Genomic DNA, 18,325 nt, shown 5'->3' on the forward strand with positions numbered 1-18,325 from the left:
AGCACTTCAAACCCAAGAGCTGAGCCCAGAAACGAGCCCTCTCAGTCAGCTGGTGTTGGACCTAACCAACCAAGCTGACACCAGCACTGCTTCAAAAGAAAGAATTCCAATAAACAAAATCATGAACCAATCAAAGGACTCATATTTACAACATTGGAAAAACGAAACAAAATCCCAAAGCCGACTAAATTGCTATCTGACCCTAAACAGAGAATATGAATTGGCTGAATATCTCTACTCTGTCAGAGATTCGAAGCAGAGACAGATCCTTACCAAGTACAGGCTGAGTGACCACCGATTGGCAATAGAAACCGGCAGACATAAAAAGACATGGCTACCCAAAGAGGAGCGTGTATGTGGTCACTGCCTGACAGGGGACGTAGAAACAGAGATGCACTTTCTCCTTTACTGTGATAAATATTCCTCACCAAGAGATTCATTATTCACAGAAATGACTACATTTATTCCAAATTTTAACTTATTAAACCCAGAGGAAAAACTAAAAATACTCATGGGCGAAGGAGCAATGGCTTCTCTTGCAATACAAATATGTATTTGCCTGCCATAGCCTGAGGGACACTGAATAATAACATCTGCATAGTAAGCAGTAACTTACTTATTATGACTGTTATTGTTATTACTGTTATTGTTATTAGTATTATTATTGTTGTTTATCATTCCAAATAGTAATGGTATGGGTGGTAATGGTAATGATAGCAGTTTAATGTTGGTGGTGGTGGTAGTGGTGCATTACACCATACATTACATTCGACTATTGACTGTTACCATTTTATTGTTACTATTTTTATATTTAATTTTGTATTATTATTTACTGCCATTCTATATTATTGTTTGTCATTGTTTTAATTGTATTACAATGTATATTGTATACATTGTTGCTTTGGCAATATTGACACAATGTGTTTCATGCCAATAAAGCAGCTTGAATTTGAATTTGAAATTTGAGAGAGAGAGAGAGAGAGAGAGAGAGAGAGAGAGAGAGAGAGAGAGAGAGAGAGAGAGAGAGAGAGAGAGAGAGAGAGAGAGAGAGAGAGAGAGAGAGAGAGAGAGAGAGAGAGAGAGAGAGAGAGTGTGTGTGTGTGTGTGTGTGTGTGTGTGTGTGTGTGTGTGTGTGTGTGTGTGTGTGTGTGTGTGTGTGTGTGTGTGTGTGTGTGTGTGTGTGTGTGTGTGTGTGTGTGTGTGTGTGTGTGTGTGTGTGTGTGTGTGTGTGTGTGTGTGTGTGTGTGTGTGTGTTAGACACTGTTGTGTGCATACGCTTGTGTGTGTGTGTGTGTGGGTGGAGTGGGGACTGGTAGCTTTTTGTGCTGAGCATATGGCCGTGGGGTAGTAAGCACTGTGATATGAAGGCTAATCCCTCTGGATGTGTAGCCTACACATACAAGGAAAGATGAAGACACTGTTGTGTAATGTCATTTTTGTCTGTTTGTTTGTGGTAGTGGGAAATGGGGATTAACACTAAGTAACAACTCAATACAGACTAAAGCAGCAAACTCTTTCCTTGCCAAAGAAGCTATTGACCAAAGCTTAACAAACACTCACACACACTTAACCAAATGTGAGGAAAGGCAATACAGCGGGGCCAAAATGCTAGACATCGTCAAAGATGATCTTTTCCTTTCGTTTTAAGAATATTTTTTTAATGATTATATAACCCTCCTGTTGTACATCCTCTACATTACAAGGACATAATATTTTGTAAGTGCCATGGAATATTACATTTTATTTAAAGGTTTAGTGTCACATTAGGATTGAACTGGATGTCATTTGAGTTGGATACCAGTTGGTATCAAAACATTTGCGGGAGATCATCCTGATCCACAGAATGCGATTGGTAGTCTCAAAATATAATTAATTTATCTTGGTTGACTGGTCTGTTTTTGCTTAAGCCAACTTGTGGTTGTCTTACCAAACAACTGGTACATTTAGAAAGACAAGGATGAAACACAGACTAATATCCACTGCTACTTGAGAAAGACTTCCTGGATTAAATATGAATTACTAAAAATAAGTTATCAGACTGAAATGTATACGTTTTTATTCTGAATAAGGCCACAGTAGAAGACACTTAGTTAAGCTTCAAATAGTATTATTAAGTAATGCATAAACATTTAAATAAAATGAATAATTATTCCTCCTCTCCAATAATACACATTAGTCCAGTCCTACTGAACCTATTCTTACAAAAGGAAGACCTTTACAGCATGAGAAAAACATTCTACTTATTCCTACATTTATACACATTTCATATAGATACACAAGTACATAGGGACAAATCCTAACTTCTGACATGTGAGTGTGTTTGAGATGTTTGAGCTAGTCATGTATTAATGTCAAAGGGAGAATTGCGAGAGAAAAAAGTTGCGTGATGCACACACATCTGAAGACATGATTCAGCCCTTAATGTTTAGCTTGAAGTCAAAGGGAAGAGAAATTAAACACAATCTGAAATAGAACACAACTAATTCTAGTGTAACAACTTAAATGTTTAGCTCTCATTATAAAATCAAAGAGACAAAAGCACATTTAATAATAATGAAAAACATGATAAAACTTTAGAATGTCTTTTGTGAACAAAGGATGATAAAAAGAAGAGGCAGAAAATGGGTTGGAAAGTCACAGTGTTCATGGTTCATTAAATAAAATCAGTCGCGTATATTTACATTCTATTGCAAATGAATGATCAGTGAATGTTGTGTACAGATTCTCTCCTGTTGTTTTCAATACACTCTAATATAGTAGGATCATAGCCTGGTTAAACCAGACTGAACGCTATGCCCATCATTGTGCGTTCAGTTCAGTCTGTTTTAACCAGCAGGATCATAGCCCATGGAAGATTCTGGAAGAAAAAAAATGCACTACATTACAGTAATAGTGCCACTAAAATCATAACATTCCAAATATTTGTTCTGGAACAACCTGGTATGACATGAGTTGTGATCATTTTGAAAAACCTTTAAAAACTTTTTGGGGGGGCTGCAGTTAAACTCTTGGAAAGACCATCCCAGGTTAGGACATATGGAGAACACAAATTGGAGGAGGATCCATAGAAATAGAAGATGCCTATTCTAGGAATTCTATTTTCATCCGAGAGACGGCCCTGAGGTATTGTGGGAAGCATAGTTCAGGTAACCAATAGTGGTCTGGATGGGAGAGGTTGAATGGTCAACTTTTCATTTCATTCCCAATTACATCTTCTACTCATGACTTGTTGTAAACCACTCACAGGAAAACAAAGGCCACTTCCTAATTCATGGATGAAACATAAAATTACATAGTTTTTCTCCTGATTTTCTATGAGTACTTTACAAATCATGAGTAAATTAAATGCATGTCTTGGCATTGAAATGGATTTCACAAAAAAACGTATCATCAAGCCAATCATCGCTGTGAGGTTGTCCTTGACCCACCCCCTCATCCTCAAACCCTACCCCCTCCGGTGGCTCGGCGGTCCTCACAGTGATGGTCAGCACGACGATGCCCCCAGGTGTTGCAGGCGGGGGGTGTATCTGCCTGGGAGGTGTACTGGGCGCGGTACTGCGCCTCCATCTCCTCCACCCAGGTTGTACTCCAGTCCCAAATGGGCATGGGATCCAGCTCCCCGAAACACTCCGCTCCTTCATCTGGAGCCGGAGGGAACAGGGCACTGAGGGGCAACGCCGGGGGAGAGAAGTCTGGAGAGGAGAACCAAACTAGAGTTATCACACACACAGATGCATGATACCATGACGCACCAGCATACACCATGTGGAGAGATATATGATACCATAATACAAATAAATATATGATACCATGATACAGAGAGATATGACAACTGATACCATGATACAGAGAGATATGACAACTGATACCATGATACAGAGATACATGACAACTGATACCATGATACAGAGAGATATGACAACTGATACCATGATACAGAGAGATATGACAACTGATACCATGATACAGAGAGATATGACAACTGATACGTTGGACACACCTACTCATTCCAGGGTTTTCTTAATTAATTTTTACTATTTTCTACATTGTAGAAAAATAGTGAAACATCAAAACTATGAAATAACACATAAGGAATCATGTAGTAACCCATTATTATTTTTTTCAACAAATTAAAATAAATGTTATATTTGAGATTCTTCAAAGTAGCCACCCTTTGCCTTGATGACAGCTTTGCACACTCTTGGCATTCTCTCAAGCAGCTTCATGAGGAATGCTTTTCCAACAATCTTGAAGGAGTTCCCACATATCATGAGAACTTGTTGGCTGTTTTTCCTTTACTCCGTGGTCCAACTTATCCCAAAACATCTCATTTGGGTTGAGGTCGGGTGATTGTGGAGGCCAGGTCATCTGATGCAGCCCTCCATCACTCTCTTTCTTGGTAAAATATCCCTTAAACAGCCTGGAGGTGTGTTTTGGGTCATTGTCCTGTTGAAAAACAAATGATAGTCCCACTAAGCGCAAACCAGACGGGATGGTGTATCGCTGCAGAATGCTGTGGTAGCCATGCTGGTTAAGTGTGCCTTGAACTCTAAATAAATCACTGACAGTGTCACCAGCAAAGCACCCCCACACCATCACACTTCCTCCTCCATGCTTCACGATGGGAACTACAGATGCAGAGATCATCGGTTCACCTACTCGGTATCTCACAAAGACACAGCGGTTGGAAACCAAATATCAAAAATTTGGACTCATCAGACCAAAGGACAGATTTCCACTGGCCTTGTGTTTCTTGGCCCAAACAAGTCTATTCTTCTTATTGGTGTCCTTTAGTAGTGGTATCTTTGCAGCAATTCAACCATGAAGGCCTGATTCACCCAGTCTCCTCTGAACAGTTGATATTGAGATGTGTCTCTTACTTGAATTGTGTGAAGCATTTATTTGGGCTGCAATTTCTGAGGCTGGTAACTCTAATTAACTTATACTCTACAGCAGAGGTAACTCCGGGTCTTCCATTCCTGTGGTGGTCCTCATGAGAGCCAGTTTCATCATAGAGCTTGATGGTTTTTGCGACTGCACTTGAAGAAACTCTCAAAGTTCTTGACATTTTCATTATTGACTGACCTTCATGTCTTAAAGTAATGATGGACTATCGTTTCCCTTTGCTTATTTGAGCTGTTCTTGCCATAATATGGACTTGTTCTTTTACCAAATAGGACTATCTTCTGTATACCACCCCTACCTTGTCACAACACAACTGATATGCTGAAACGCATTAAGATGGAAAGAAATTCCACAAAATAACTTTTAACAAGGCATATCTGTTAATTGAATGCATTCCAGGTTACCACCTCATGAAGCTGGTTGAGCGAATGCCAAGTCTGCAAGGTTGTAATGGCAAAGGGTGGCTACTTTGAAAAATCTTAAATCTCAAATATATTTTATATTGTTTAACACTTTTTTGGTTACCACATGATTCCATATGTGTTATTTCATAGTTTTGATGTCTTCACCATTATTCTACAATGTAGAAAATAGTCAAAATAAAGAAAAAAACTTGAATGAGTAGGTGTGTCCAAACTTTTGACTGTACTCTACATGACAACTGATACCATGATACAGAGATATGACAAATGATACCACGATAAAGTGAGATATGATAACTGATACCATGATACAGAGAGATATTACATGACAACTGACATCATGATAAAATAGATATGATAACAGACAGGTGACATTTTAACAGTGCCAAAGATTGCATCTTTGTACCATATCAACAGTAAAAACCTGATGTATGATGCATACGCAACTTAGAATCAATCCATTGTCTACTTGTTAATACTTGTTAACTCTCTCTCTCTCTCTCTCTCTCTTTCTCTCTCTCTCTCTCTCTCTCGCTCGCTCTCTCTCTCTCTCTCTCTCTCTCTCTCTCTCTCTCTCTCTCTCTCTCTCTCTCTCTCTCTCTCTCTCTCTCTCTCTCTCTCTCTCAAATGCACGCACACACACACGCACTTAGAAATCCAATTTGTATAATGCACAGTGCACATTCAGGACTCTGTTTCACTGTGGCAACACTCCTGTATTAAAAATAACAATTGGGCAAATGGAATAAAGTTGAATCGGCCATATGCACATTTGGAGAAAGGACAGAGTGATTAATTAAATGACAGTCTGAGAACGATTACTCGCTAGTGCCTTCAATTTGCTGAGAGCTCCTAAGTAATCGGCAGTTGCCACCCCTGAAACCTGAGTTTACCCCCTACCTAACATATGTGCGCGCACACGCACACACACACACACACACACACACACACACACACACACACACACACACACACACACACACACACACACACACACACACACACATACTCTCCACTGTGTGTGTCTGTGAGATACACTCTCACCTCAATCACATCGATCTGTCCCATAGGTCAGTCTCAGTGGCCACACAAGCACTGACATTTCCCACGTGTAGTCCTCCCAGAATACAAGACCACTGCTTAACTCTAGTCTAGGCTACATCCCCAGTGGATACAGAGCATGCCGATAAGCTACACAAAGGTAAACTGGTGACACCTGATTGTGTGGTTAAATCCTTTTCACTACCAGCTACCCGAGGGAATAAACTACAATTCCATTTATGAGTTGTAAAGTCATTGTTAAATACTATAAACAATGTTCAATTCATGAATAAAAATAACCCTGATGTAGCCTGAGACATCCACCAAAAAATCTTCTTACACAAGTATATCATGACCAAACTATAGAGGCTAGACGTTAAAGAGGAATCTGTTGTAAATCAGACTCCAAAGCACCATTTTAGGATTGTACAGTATGGTAAGAGTTCACCACCTAGTGGTAGTTGGTGACAAAACATCTCAATCTCAAGTAACCTGTTAAAGTATGATTGACTAAAGTATGAAATATAATTAATGTGTGAGTACATTTTCTCTAGTAGTCTTGCCTGAGAAAGAGGCTCCACTCATAGACTCTGCGGCCACAGTGGCCAGCACGCAGGCAAAGTTGGCATCGCTCATGAATGAGCCGTCCGACGAGCTGATGGAGCTGGTGCGGGCGCTGTTAGCCATGTTGCCCTCTGGCACCGACCCCCAGCCGTTCCACAGCGAGCCCTCCCATTCACTGCAGAGCGACAAGGGTGTGCTCTGGAGCCGGGCCCGTCGAGAGCCCATTGGCTGGGACTCCTGGTCGTCAGTCAACCTATCCTCCAGTTGGTCGGAGGGAAGGAGCCCACAGATGTAGCCCAAAGTGGGAGTGGGGGAGAAAGGGCGGGACAGGGAGGAGGAAGGAGGATTCTCCGGCATTGTGCTGGAAACAGGAAGTGAGGTAAGAGGAGAGGTGAATGAAGTAAAAACTACTGATTCCGGTAAAGCAATACTGTACTAAAATAACAAACATTTTTGTAATATCCAACACTATTTTACTAATAAAGAGACTGGCTATTCAAATATTGAATGTTACTGACAATAATTTTGGTTATCTCTAAATTCCCTTATCAATCGATGTAGCAGAATAGATAGCATCAAAGCACAGCCCCTCAATGACTCTGACAGTAACCCTCTCACCCTCCCCTCGGTTTCCATGGCAACCTTACCTATGCCTCTCGGCCTTGGGGTTGAGCTCCAGGTACTGGGTGACTTCCTGTGAGGTCATTGTCGTGTTCTGCTCCTCGTCTAATGACAGGCAGTAAGAGGCAGTGGACAGGCGGCTGTAGGAGGGGAAGCCCGTGGTGTTGGATGGGGGGCCACGGAGACCGGACGCAGCACACACAGACTGGTGACACCCGTCATCCACCATCAGCTTAGTGGACCTGCTGGACCTAGGTGTGACAAATAAAGGTCAGAAGGTAATTTCCAATAATTCAGACTAAATTCATGAGACATTTATAAGTTATATTCTTCAATAATCAACTTGTGTATCATAAATGAATGAACAAAATGGCTACATCACAGATTGGGCCCCCAAATATTAGCAATTATTTATATTAGGTATAACCAAAAGATTAGCCCTAGTGTAGGAGAAAATCACGCAGGTATTTATACTTTGTACTTAGTTGTCTAAATGTACTGTACAGTCGTGGCCAAAAGTTGAGAATGACACAAATATTCATTTTCACAAAGTCTGCTGCCTCAGTTTGTATGATGGCAATTTGCATATACTCCAGAATGTTATGAAGAGTGATCAGATGAATTGCAATTAATTGCAAAGTCCCTCTTTGCCATGCAAAGGAACTGAATCCCCCAAAAACATTTCCACTGCATTTCAGCCCTGCCACAAAAGGACCAGCTGACATCATGTCAGTGATTCTCTCGTTAACACAGGTGTGAGTGTTGATCATTAAGAACTTCAAGGAGAGCGGTTCAATTGTTGTGAAGAAGGCTTCACGGTGCCCAAGAAAGTCCAGCAAGCGCAAGGACCATCTCCTAAAGTTGATTCAGCTGCGGGATCGGGGCACCACCAGTACAGAGCTTGCTCAGGAATGGCAGCAGGCAGGTGTGAGTGCATCTGCACGCACAGTGAGGCGAAGCCTTTTGGAGGATGGCCTGGTGTCAAGAAGGGCAGCAAAGAAGCCACTTCTCTCCATGAAAAACATCAGGGACAGACTGATATTCTGCAAAAGGTAAGGGGATTGGACTGCTGAGGACTGGGGTAAAGTCATTTTCTCTGATGAATCCCCTGTCCGATTGTTTGGGGCATCCGGAAAAAAAGCTTGTCCGGAGAAGACAAGGTGAGTGCTACCATCAGTCCTGTGTCATGCCAACAGTAAAGCATCCTGAGACCATTCATGTGTGGGGTTGCTTCTCAGCCAAGGGAGTGGGCTTACTCACAATTTTGCCTAAGAACACAGACATGAATAAAGAATGGTACCAACACATCCTCAGAGAGAAACTTCTCCCAACCATCCAGGAACAGTTTGGTGACAAACAATGCCTTTTCCAGCATGATGGAGCACCTTGCCATAAGGCAAAAGTGATAACTAAGTGGCTCGGGGAACAAAACATTGACATTTTGGGTCCATGGCCAGGAAACTCCTCAGACCTTAATCCCATTGTGAACTTGTGGTCAATCCTCAAAAGGCGGGTGGACAAACAAAAACCTACAAATTCTGACAAACTCCAAGCATTGATTATGAAAGAATGGGCTGCCATCAGTCAGGATGTGGCCCAGAAGTTAATTGACAGCATACCAGGGCGGATTGCAGAGGTCTTGAAAGAAGGGTCAACACTGCAAATATTGACTCTTTGCATCAACTTCATGTTATTGTCAATAAAAGCCTTTGACACTTATGAAATGCTTGTAATTATACTTCAGTATTCCATAGTAACATCTGACAAAAATATCTAAAGACACTGAAGCAGCAAACTTTGTGAAAATTAATATTTGTGTCATTCTCAAAACTTTTGGCCACGACTGTAGTTACAAGAAATTCCCATTTATTTTGTGATAATAGTGTTATTCCTTGCAAGAGAATATAGTCGTACTATAACAAGAATTTAGACGTTTTCTTTGTTGAAACTGTGGTTACATGTCATTCATGGTCATGTAAATTGGCATTTAATTGGTGCATGTTGGTTGCTGTTCTATGAGCTGTGCCAAGGCCCTGTCATCGAGGCTAAGAACAGGGAGGAAGTACAATCATTTCCCCAGCGGGAGACAGGAAACCAGTTCAGGCCATCCGGTTTTACTATAATGGCAGAGGAAATGGAGGGAAGCGGAGCGCAGTGGCTCATTAGAGAGTGGGGAATGGGAGAAACTGTGGTAGATTGGTGTCAGGAAGAGGTTAAAAGGAAGTAAACAAGGGAGCCCTGTGGCAGAGTGTGGGAAACACACGGCTCATAGATGCTCATATGTGCTCAGATGTACTGTAGATGACTGATCTAATTGATTCAAGGGGCTAAATACAAGGTCCATAAGGATGAACCCTTTGATTCTTGGTTATTGTTCAGAAGTATGTCTCTGAAAGCACCAATCATCAACACACTACAGGGGAGTTATTAATATAATGCTACAGCCAATGAAATATGTAACATTTATTGAGCTCAGTTTGATGAGTATTCTCTCATGTGCCATGTGTGGTAAGTGTTAGTCAACATAAGTAGCCTTGGTTTTGAGACTGGGGCAGGACGTCTTGAACAGTGGCACAGAGAGAGGGGGAGCAGGATTGGGGAGTCTTGCCAATGTCTGTGTGTCTCTGTTTGGATGTGTGTGTGTCTGTGTGGGCGTGTGTCTGTGTGCGTGGGTGTGTGTGTCTGTGTAAGTGTGGTTATGTTTGTGTGTACATGCATATGTGTGTGTTCCTCACCCTTCCTCTGAGGTGAGGCTGTGTGTGTCAGTGGTGTCGTCCATGGGCAGCGGAGGCGGGGTGGGGAGCATGTCCACCAAGTGCAGTGAGGCTGAGTGGTGCAGGAAGCGGGACGACGCCAGGGGCTTGACGCACTCTGAGCGCCCACCTGGAGGAAGAATACACACAGGCACCAAGGTCAACACAACAACAACACTGTCAAGGACAGTGGTTCTGTACCATCCATTCCTGGGGGAACCTTCAGGAGTGCACATATTTGTTCTAGCCCTCACACACCTGATTTAAGATAAGCAGCTAATTTCCAAGCCCTTGATTAGTTGAATCAGGTTTGCTAGTGCTGGGATAAAACAAAAACATACATACCTGGGGTTCAGTGAAAACCCTGGTTCTAATTGTCCCTGAGCATTAAAAGCCTTTAGGATATGAGTGGTGTAAGATGACAGTACAGTACAGTACAGTACCTGGTGGGAGGTGGCTGAGCCTCTGTTTGTAAGGCACTCCCCTCACAGCCAGCGCCTGGCTCCTCGATGACACCAAGGGGGCGCTGTTCACTGCATGGAGCTCTGAGGGAGGAGACAAAGTCTGTGATTCAAAAGTAATTACAGATCGATGTTAACCAAGAGCAAGGACATCAAAACCATTTAAGAAGGCCACATTGACTATCACCTCGTTTGTAATTCTTCTCCCATGACTCCTTGAGCACGCCCATCTTGGGCTGTGCTGGGGGCAGGGCCTGTCCATCCTTGACCAGCGTGGTCTTGACAGCGGTACGCACCGCCTCTGCGCCGTGCTGGGAGTAGTGTGAGGAGGAGGAGGTGTGGCAGTGGGGCCTCTTAGGGCATCGGGTGGGGCTGTTGAAGGTCTTGAGGCCGTTTCCCGTCAAGTCCACATAGAACGTTCCATAGACACCGCAGCTGTCGGGCACGATGGGGACAGCCGAGTCCAGGGAGCCGGGGTCCTTCTTGGCTGTGATTGGCAACTCTGGAATAAGAAGAGGACCACTATCTGTTATCCTCAATGATCCTAAATGCTGTGCATACACTTGTGTGGATTTTAAATGCTATGCATCTACTTGTGTGTATTTTAAATGCTATGCATACACTTGTGTGTATTTTAAATGCTATGCATCTACTTGTGTGTATTTTAAATGCTGTGCATCTACTTGTGTGTATTTTAAATGCTGTGCATCTACTTGTGTGTATTTTAAATGCTGTGCATACACTTGTGTGGATTTTAAATGCTGTGTATCTACTTGTGTGTATTTTAAATGCTGTGCATCTACTTGTGTGGATTTTAAATGCTGTGCATCTACTTGTGTGTATTTTAAATGCTGTACATACACTTGTGTGTATTTTAAATGCTGTGCATCTACTTGTGTGTATTTTAAATGCTGTGCATACACTTGTGTGTATTTTAAATGCTGTACATACACTTGTGTGTATTTTAAATGCTGTGCATCTACTTGTGTGTATTTTAAATGCTGTACATACACTTGTGTGTATTTTAAATGCTGTACATACACTTGTGTGTATTTTAAATGCTGTGCATCTACTTGTGTGTATTTTAAATGCTGTACATACACTTGTGTGTATTTTAAATGCTGTACATACACTTGTGTGTATTTTAAATGCTGTACATACACTTGTGTGGATTTTAAATGCTGTGCATCTACTTGTGTGTATTTTAAATGCTGTGCATCTACTTGTGTGTATTTTAAATGCTGTGCATACACTTGTGTGTATTTTAAATGCTGTGCATCTACTTGTGTGGATTTTAAATGCTGTGCATCTACTTGTGTGGCTGGAATTATTTTTTGAGTTATCGATCTAAGATTGGAGAAATTCTGAGGCAGAATGGATCAAGTGTATTGTTTAGATAGCAGAGGTGGTTCACTGAGCTTCCATAATGAATAGCAGAGGTAGCAGATGAATAGCCTCAGCCCTAAAAATCTATGTTAAAAGCCTACTCTTTTAGCACACAGGGCAAACTAACTGAGTACCGAGTTGCATTATCAACTGGTCCAGGGCCAGTCTTTTTTTATCCAACTCATAATGCTTACATTAAGAACTGCGGTAGGATGAACTGATTCTAGACAAGCTGTAGAGGAGAACTCACTGGTCTTCCTGAAGCCGGGGTTCTCCTGGCTCTGAGCCCACATGCCCTGGTACTTCTCACCACTCTGGGCCGGTCTCCACGCACCCGAGATCCATGGTGAGTCTGGGGCCGCCATTCTGCAGAGACGCAGGTCAATCAATCAGTCAGTCAGTCAGTCAGTAAATCAGTCAATCCCATGTATTGCGTATGGTTAAAATGGCAAAACTAGGAGGCAAATACAGTGGATCAGATCATATTATACACATTACAAAACAAAAAGTAGTGAAATCCTTTTCAATGAGTGACACTGTCTTCCACCTACCGGTGTTTAATGATTAGGTCCTCACTGGCCAACCTGTACAAACCTGCAAAACCCAGAGTAACAGTCACTTGGTTGATTTCACAATGAGGTATCACAGCTTATACAGGAACATTGGAGATGTTAATGGTAATCCTGTCATTCAACACTATCAATCAATCGTATTTATGAAGCCCTTTTCACATCAGCTGATGTCATAAAGTGCTATACAGAAACCCACCCCAAACAGCGAGCAATGCAGATGTAGAAGCACACGCTTCCATAGCACAAGCTTCCATATCATTGTAGCATCACTACAATGATATAGATGCTAAAGTGTCCTTAATATAAATTCTCATATAGCAATTACTTTGAATGATGAGAAAGTCAAAAGTAAAAACCAACCAATGTAAGTAAAAGCATGCCTGCTACTATACAACCTTGTGGTGTAAAACCTCTAGTTGCACATCATATAGCTACAACCTCTCTTGTTTTAGCCAAATAATACTCACACATTAAAACCTGATTAGCAGCTAACGCTGATTACGTAGCCGTAACAACACAGTTGACTAGCATAGCATCCATGCTAAGATAACCTTGCTAAGCTTATGCTAAAGATACAACATATAAGCTAGCCCCCACTTCCAGCCCAGACAGACCTTTAGCCTTGCCGTGGCCTCGTCCCAGGTGGTCGCCGGGTCGGGTGTGGCGGCGGTACAGGCAGAAGGCCATCACCATTAGGACGCACCACAGGAGGGCGCCAACGCTTCCGATGAACACAGGGTCCCTCAGCACAGCCAGGACCTGAGTCAGGTCCCTACTGGGGCTGTCTGACTGGGGGGCCCCGGACCTCCGAGAGTCTGTAAGAGGGAGGGAGGGAGGGAAGGGAAAGAAAAACAAGACTTAAATAAATTAAAACACAGAGAGACAGATACAGAGAGGAAAAGAGACAGACAGACAGAAATAAAATAAGTCAGAGACAGAGAATATGAAAGAGGGAAACACTATCACACACATGATTGGCAATGTGGGTATATATATATATATATATATATATATATACATACACACACACACAAGCATATGGACAACCCAAATCCACCCAAATTAGTGGATTCGGCTATTTCAGTGCTGTTATTGTGAAGAGGAAACGTTTAGGAGCAACAACGGCGAAGCAGTGGTAGGCCACACAAGCTCAGAGAATGGGACCGCCGAGTGCTGAAGTGTGTAGCATGTAGAAATCGTCAGTCCTCGGTTTGGAACACTCGCTACCGATTTCCAAACTGCCTCTGGAAGCAACGCGGCTGCTCAGCCATGGAAACCCAAATGGGTTTTCATGGCTGAGCAGCCGCACATGAGCCTAAGATCCACATGTGCGATGCCAAGCATCGGCTGGAGTGGTGTAAAATTCGCTGCCATTGGACTCAGGAGCAGTGTAAACGCATTCTCTAAAGTAATGAATCACACTTCACCATCTGGCAGTCCAACGGATGAATCTGAGTTTAAGGTCATTGAGGTTAACAGATAGTGGTCCTCTTCTTATTCCAGCATTGCCAATCACAGCCAAGAAGGACCCCCCGGCTCTGTGTTCTTTTGCAAAGAAAAAGCCATATCTCAGACTGGCCAATAAAAATAAAAGATTAAGATGGGCAAAAGAACACAGACACTGGACCGAGGAACTCTGTCTAGAAGCCCAGCATCTCGGAGTCGCCTCTCTACTGTTAACGTTGAGACTGGTGTTCTGCGGGTACTATTTAATGAAGCTGCCAGTTGAGGATTTGTGAGGCGTCTGTTTCTCAAACTAGACACTCTAATGTACTTGTTCTCTTGCTCAGTTATGCACTGGGGCTTCCCACTCCTCTTTCTATTCTGGTTAGAGCCAGTTTGCACTGTTCTGTGAAGGGAGTAGTACACAGCGTTGTACGAGATCTTCAGTTTCTTGGCAATTTCTCGCTTGGAATAGCCTTCATTTCTCTGAAGAAAAATAGACTGATGAGTTTCAGAAGAAAGTTCTTTGTTTCTGGACATTTTGAGCCTGTAATCAAACCCACAAATGCTGATGCTCCAGATACTCAACTAGTCTAAAGAAGGCCAGTTTTATTGCTTCTTTAAACAGTGCCATTGGAACACAGGAGTGATGGTTGCTGATAATGGGCCTCTGTACGACTATGTAGATATTCCATTAAAAATCAACCGTTTCCAGCTACACTAGTCATTTACAACATTAACAATGTCTACACTATTTCTGATACATTTTATATTATTTTAATGGATGAAAAATGTGCTTTTCTTTCAAAAAGAAGGACATTTCTAAGTGACCCCAAAATTTTGAATGGCAGTGTATATATATATATAATTAATTTTTGTTGTTGTTGTTATTTGTAAACTCAGTTTGCCTTTATCTAATATTAGGTTTTGGTTGAATATATGATAACATTCAGTATCATAAATATGCAAAAATAGAGAAAATCAGAAAGGGGGCAAATACTTTTTCATGGCACTGTACAGTAAAGGCTGCATTTACTCAAGCAGTCTAATTATGATATTTTTACATATAGTGGTCTTTTAACCAATCAGATCAGATCTTTTGTCAATAATTAGGCAAAATATCAGAATTGTGCCTACTGTGTCTACATAAACACTAACCAGTGGTATAAAGTACTTAAGTAAAAATAAATAGTTTTTGGGGGTATCTGTACTTTACCATTTATATTTTGACAACTTTTACTTCACTACATTCCTAAAGAAAAGAATGTACTTTTTACTCCATACATTTTCCCTGAAACACAAAAGTACTCTTTACATTTCGAATGCTTAGCAGGACAGGAAAATGGTCCAATTCATGCACTTCTCAAGAGAACATCCCTGGTCCTCCCTACTACCTCTGATCTGGCGGACTAAACACTAAACACAAAAGCTTTGTTTGCAAATTATGTCTGAGTGGAGGAGTGTGCCCCTGGTTATCCGGAAATTAAAAAAACAAGAAAATCGTGCCGTTTACTTAATTGTGAAATGATTTATACATTTACTTTTGATACTTAAGTATATTTTATCAATTACATTGACATTTAATACTTAAGTATATTTAAAACCAAATACTTTTAGAGTTTTACTCAAGTAGTATTTTGCTGGGTGACTTTCACTTTTACTTGAGTAATTTTCTATAAATGTATATTTACTTTTACTCAAGTATGACAATTGGGTTGTTTTTCCACTACTGACACTAACACATACAGTGTTATACACATCTGTTTCATTCATCTTCAAACCTTCCAACCCACATTGATGCTTTCAATGAACTGGACTGCAAATTGCACAAATCTACTATTGTAGTCTTGTTTTATGTAAGGTTTCGTAACCCTGTGGTGTTTGGTTGACCATACAGATATCTGTGGCATGTTGTCACTGACCTATGACCAGTCTATGGGGGTCACTCTGCACCCCGACGCCAGCTCCGTTGACTGCTGCCACCTGGACCCAGTACTCTTTGCCTGGGTACAGAGGGTTTATTTCCAGACTGTGGGTCCCACTATCCACTGTCCAGTTCAGGTACTGCTGCTCCTCCAACTGCACAAACCACAACTGGACAGGACAAACGCACACACAGAGCTCAAAGAGGGAACCAAGGATGCATTACAGAGAACTGTGTGTGTGTGTGTGTGTGTGTGTGTGTGTGTGTGTGTGTGTGTGTGTGTGTGTGTGTGTGTGTGTGTGTGTGTGTGTGTGTGTGTGTGTGTGTGTGTGTGTGTGTGTGTGTGTGTGTGTGTGTGTGTGTGTGTGTGTGCACGTGCACGTGCGTGTGTGTGCGCACTCAGGTAACTGCTTCCACAGCAGGGATACTATGAAACTCTGGTCAGGGAAAGAAGGCTTTTGTTCCAGCCCACACCTTTGATTCATCTTATCATGGTCTTCTTCTATCAGGACTGCTTAGTTGAATCAGTTATTTTGCACTTGAACAAAAGCTTGCACACCAGGGTTGCAGAGGACCCCTGTCAATACAATGTCTAATTAAATTGTGAATGTGAATTTAATATGTTAAACATAGTACAAGGTCATTGAAAAAGAGAATTGTTTCAACACTTTACATGTCAGGCATATAGAGAAAATAAACTCACCCTGGAATTTCTTGAATGCTCTTAAACATGTCATAAAACACATTGTGGAGCATACAAGAATGCTAGGTGCTATATTTGTCAGGCATAGATACAAGAAGGTAAAGGTGTAGGTAGCCATCTTATTCTTACCTGGTATCCCTGGATGATGCCGTTGTGAGCTTTGTGGGGTGGAGGCTCCCAGGTCACATAGACCGTGTCATTGTGGTCAGGGGCCATTGTTATGGAGACGGCCTGAGGTGGGGCGCTAGGCACTGCAGGAAGATGGAGTGTCATGAAAATAACAATACACGTGTAAAAACCATACATATGACCCATCTTGATTCAAATCATAGTTTTTCATCTTCATAGTTCAAATTAGCGCAAAGGACCACCTTTATTCAATAAAGTCGGACTACTCCTGAGCCACAGTATCCAAAGACACACCTACAGTATATTTGCATACTTTTTGGTTTACAGTTGATAACAGCCTGCTAACTTTTTTGAGCCCTTCCTTACCCGTTTCAGGTACACGCAGGTGCCTGGTGTTGCTCTCCCGGCCATACAAACTGCTGCCGTAGGGACGCACTTTGAACTCATACTTGTAGCCCCTGTTGAGCGGGCCGACCAGTGTTTGAAAGTTGGGTAGTGGCACCCTCTTAGCAACCCAGTCCGAACTGGCAGGCAAGAGAGAGCGACAGAGGACCTCGAAACCATCCAGGTATTGAGGCTGGGTTGGGAAAGACTGGAGCTGAAAGAAAAAGAACAAAAAGGAAAGACACAGTTATCAAGCAATAATGAGATTTGCGCTTTTGAGTGTAGAAACTAGGGTTGCAATGGAAGGGTATATTACTGGTAACTTTTGAATTTTACCAGTAAACTACCAGAACTTTGGTAACTTTCAGGTTTGGGGGGAATTTTATCACACGACATCTAGTGGCCATTTTGGGAACTTCAGAGTATCACTGTTGTCTTATTATCTATAGCCTTCTGTGTATCACATGTCAAATGTCATTATCACATGTCATTATCACATGTCAAATATATAAAATAATCAAATACGATTTTTAAATAACAAATACACTGGCAAAGCTGTAAAACATTAGCTTAAATATAAACCATAGACTTTGTGAATACCATTTGTGTGGGTTTCAGCATGAAATATATATATATTTTTTTTACACACCTTTATTTATTTTACTATGTCAATGTGTATTTTGTTGTAAATCTTTTGCAGCCAAACTGGTGGCAGTTATGAAAAAAGTAAATAGTTAGAAGAGTTGCAGAGTTAATTGAAAATAATGCCATTGTTGATTATATGCTTTTTTCATTAATTAAGCTATTTCCTCTTTAACCATTTAAATGTAAAAAAAATCATATTTAACCTTTATTTAACTAGGCAAGCCATATGGTATATCCACTTGAAACTCATGGACAATATGACACAGATATAAAAAATAATACTAGATATGAATACATTTTACAAAATGTATTCAGGTATAAATTGCCAAAGTTAACATAGATTGCCATTGATTACTTGATAATTACAAAAAT

The 18,325-nt window shown here is 41.4% G+C and overlaps 1 protein-coding gene across 1 annotated transcript in view; it reads right to left on the bottom strand.

Annotated features, from left to right (window-relative positions):
* Window positions 1-3,338: 3,338 nt before the first annotated feature.
* Window positions 3,339-18,325, bottom strand: part of LOC129868047 (roundabout homolog 1-like) — a 41,531-nt gene continuing 26,544 nt past the window's right edge. The window contains exons 8-19 of the mRNA XM_055941626.1: window positions 17,291-17,522; window positions 16,925-17,046; window positions 16,091-16,262; window positions 13,340-13,540; window positions 12,705-12,747; window positions 12,404-12,519; window positions 10,955-11,269; window positions 10,750-10,851; window positions 10,289-10,436; window positions 7,580-7,804; window positions 6,932-7,293; window positions 3,339-3,692 (exon numbers count right to left, since the gene is read on the bottom strand). Of these exons, the coding sequence (XP_055797601.1) occupies window positions 3,439-3,692; window positions 6,932-7,293; window positions 7,580-7,804; window positions 10,289-10,436; window positions 10,750-10,851; window positions 10,955-11,269; window positions 12,404-12,519; window positions 12,705-12,747; window positions 13,340-13,540; window positions 16,091-16,262; window positions 16,925-17,046; window positions 17,291-17,522 (2,292 nt within the window). The 3' untranslated portion in view covers window positions 3,339-3,438. The remainder of the gene's footprint in view (window positions 3,693-6,931; window positions 7,294-7,579; window positions 7,805-10,288; window positions 10,437-10,749; window positions 10,852-10,954; window positions 11,270-12,403; window positions 12,520-12,704; window positions 12,748-13,339; window positions 13,541-16,090; window positions 16,263-16,924; window positions 17,047-17,290; window positions 17,523-18,325) is intronic.

Source organism: Salvelinus fontinalis, chromosome 13, assembly GCF_029448725.1.
Source record: "Salvelinus fontinalis isolate EN_2023a chromosome 13, ASM2944872v1, whole genome shotgun sequence".
NCBI classification, from domain to species: domain Eukaryota; kingdom Metazoa; phylum Chordata; class Actinopteri; order Salmoniformes; family Salmonidae; genus Salvelinus; species Salvelinus fontinalis.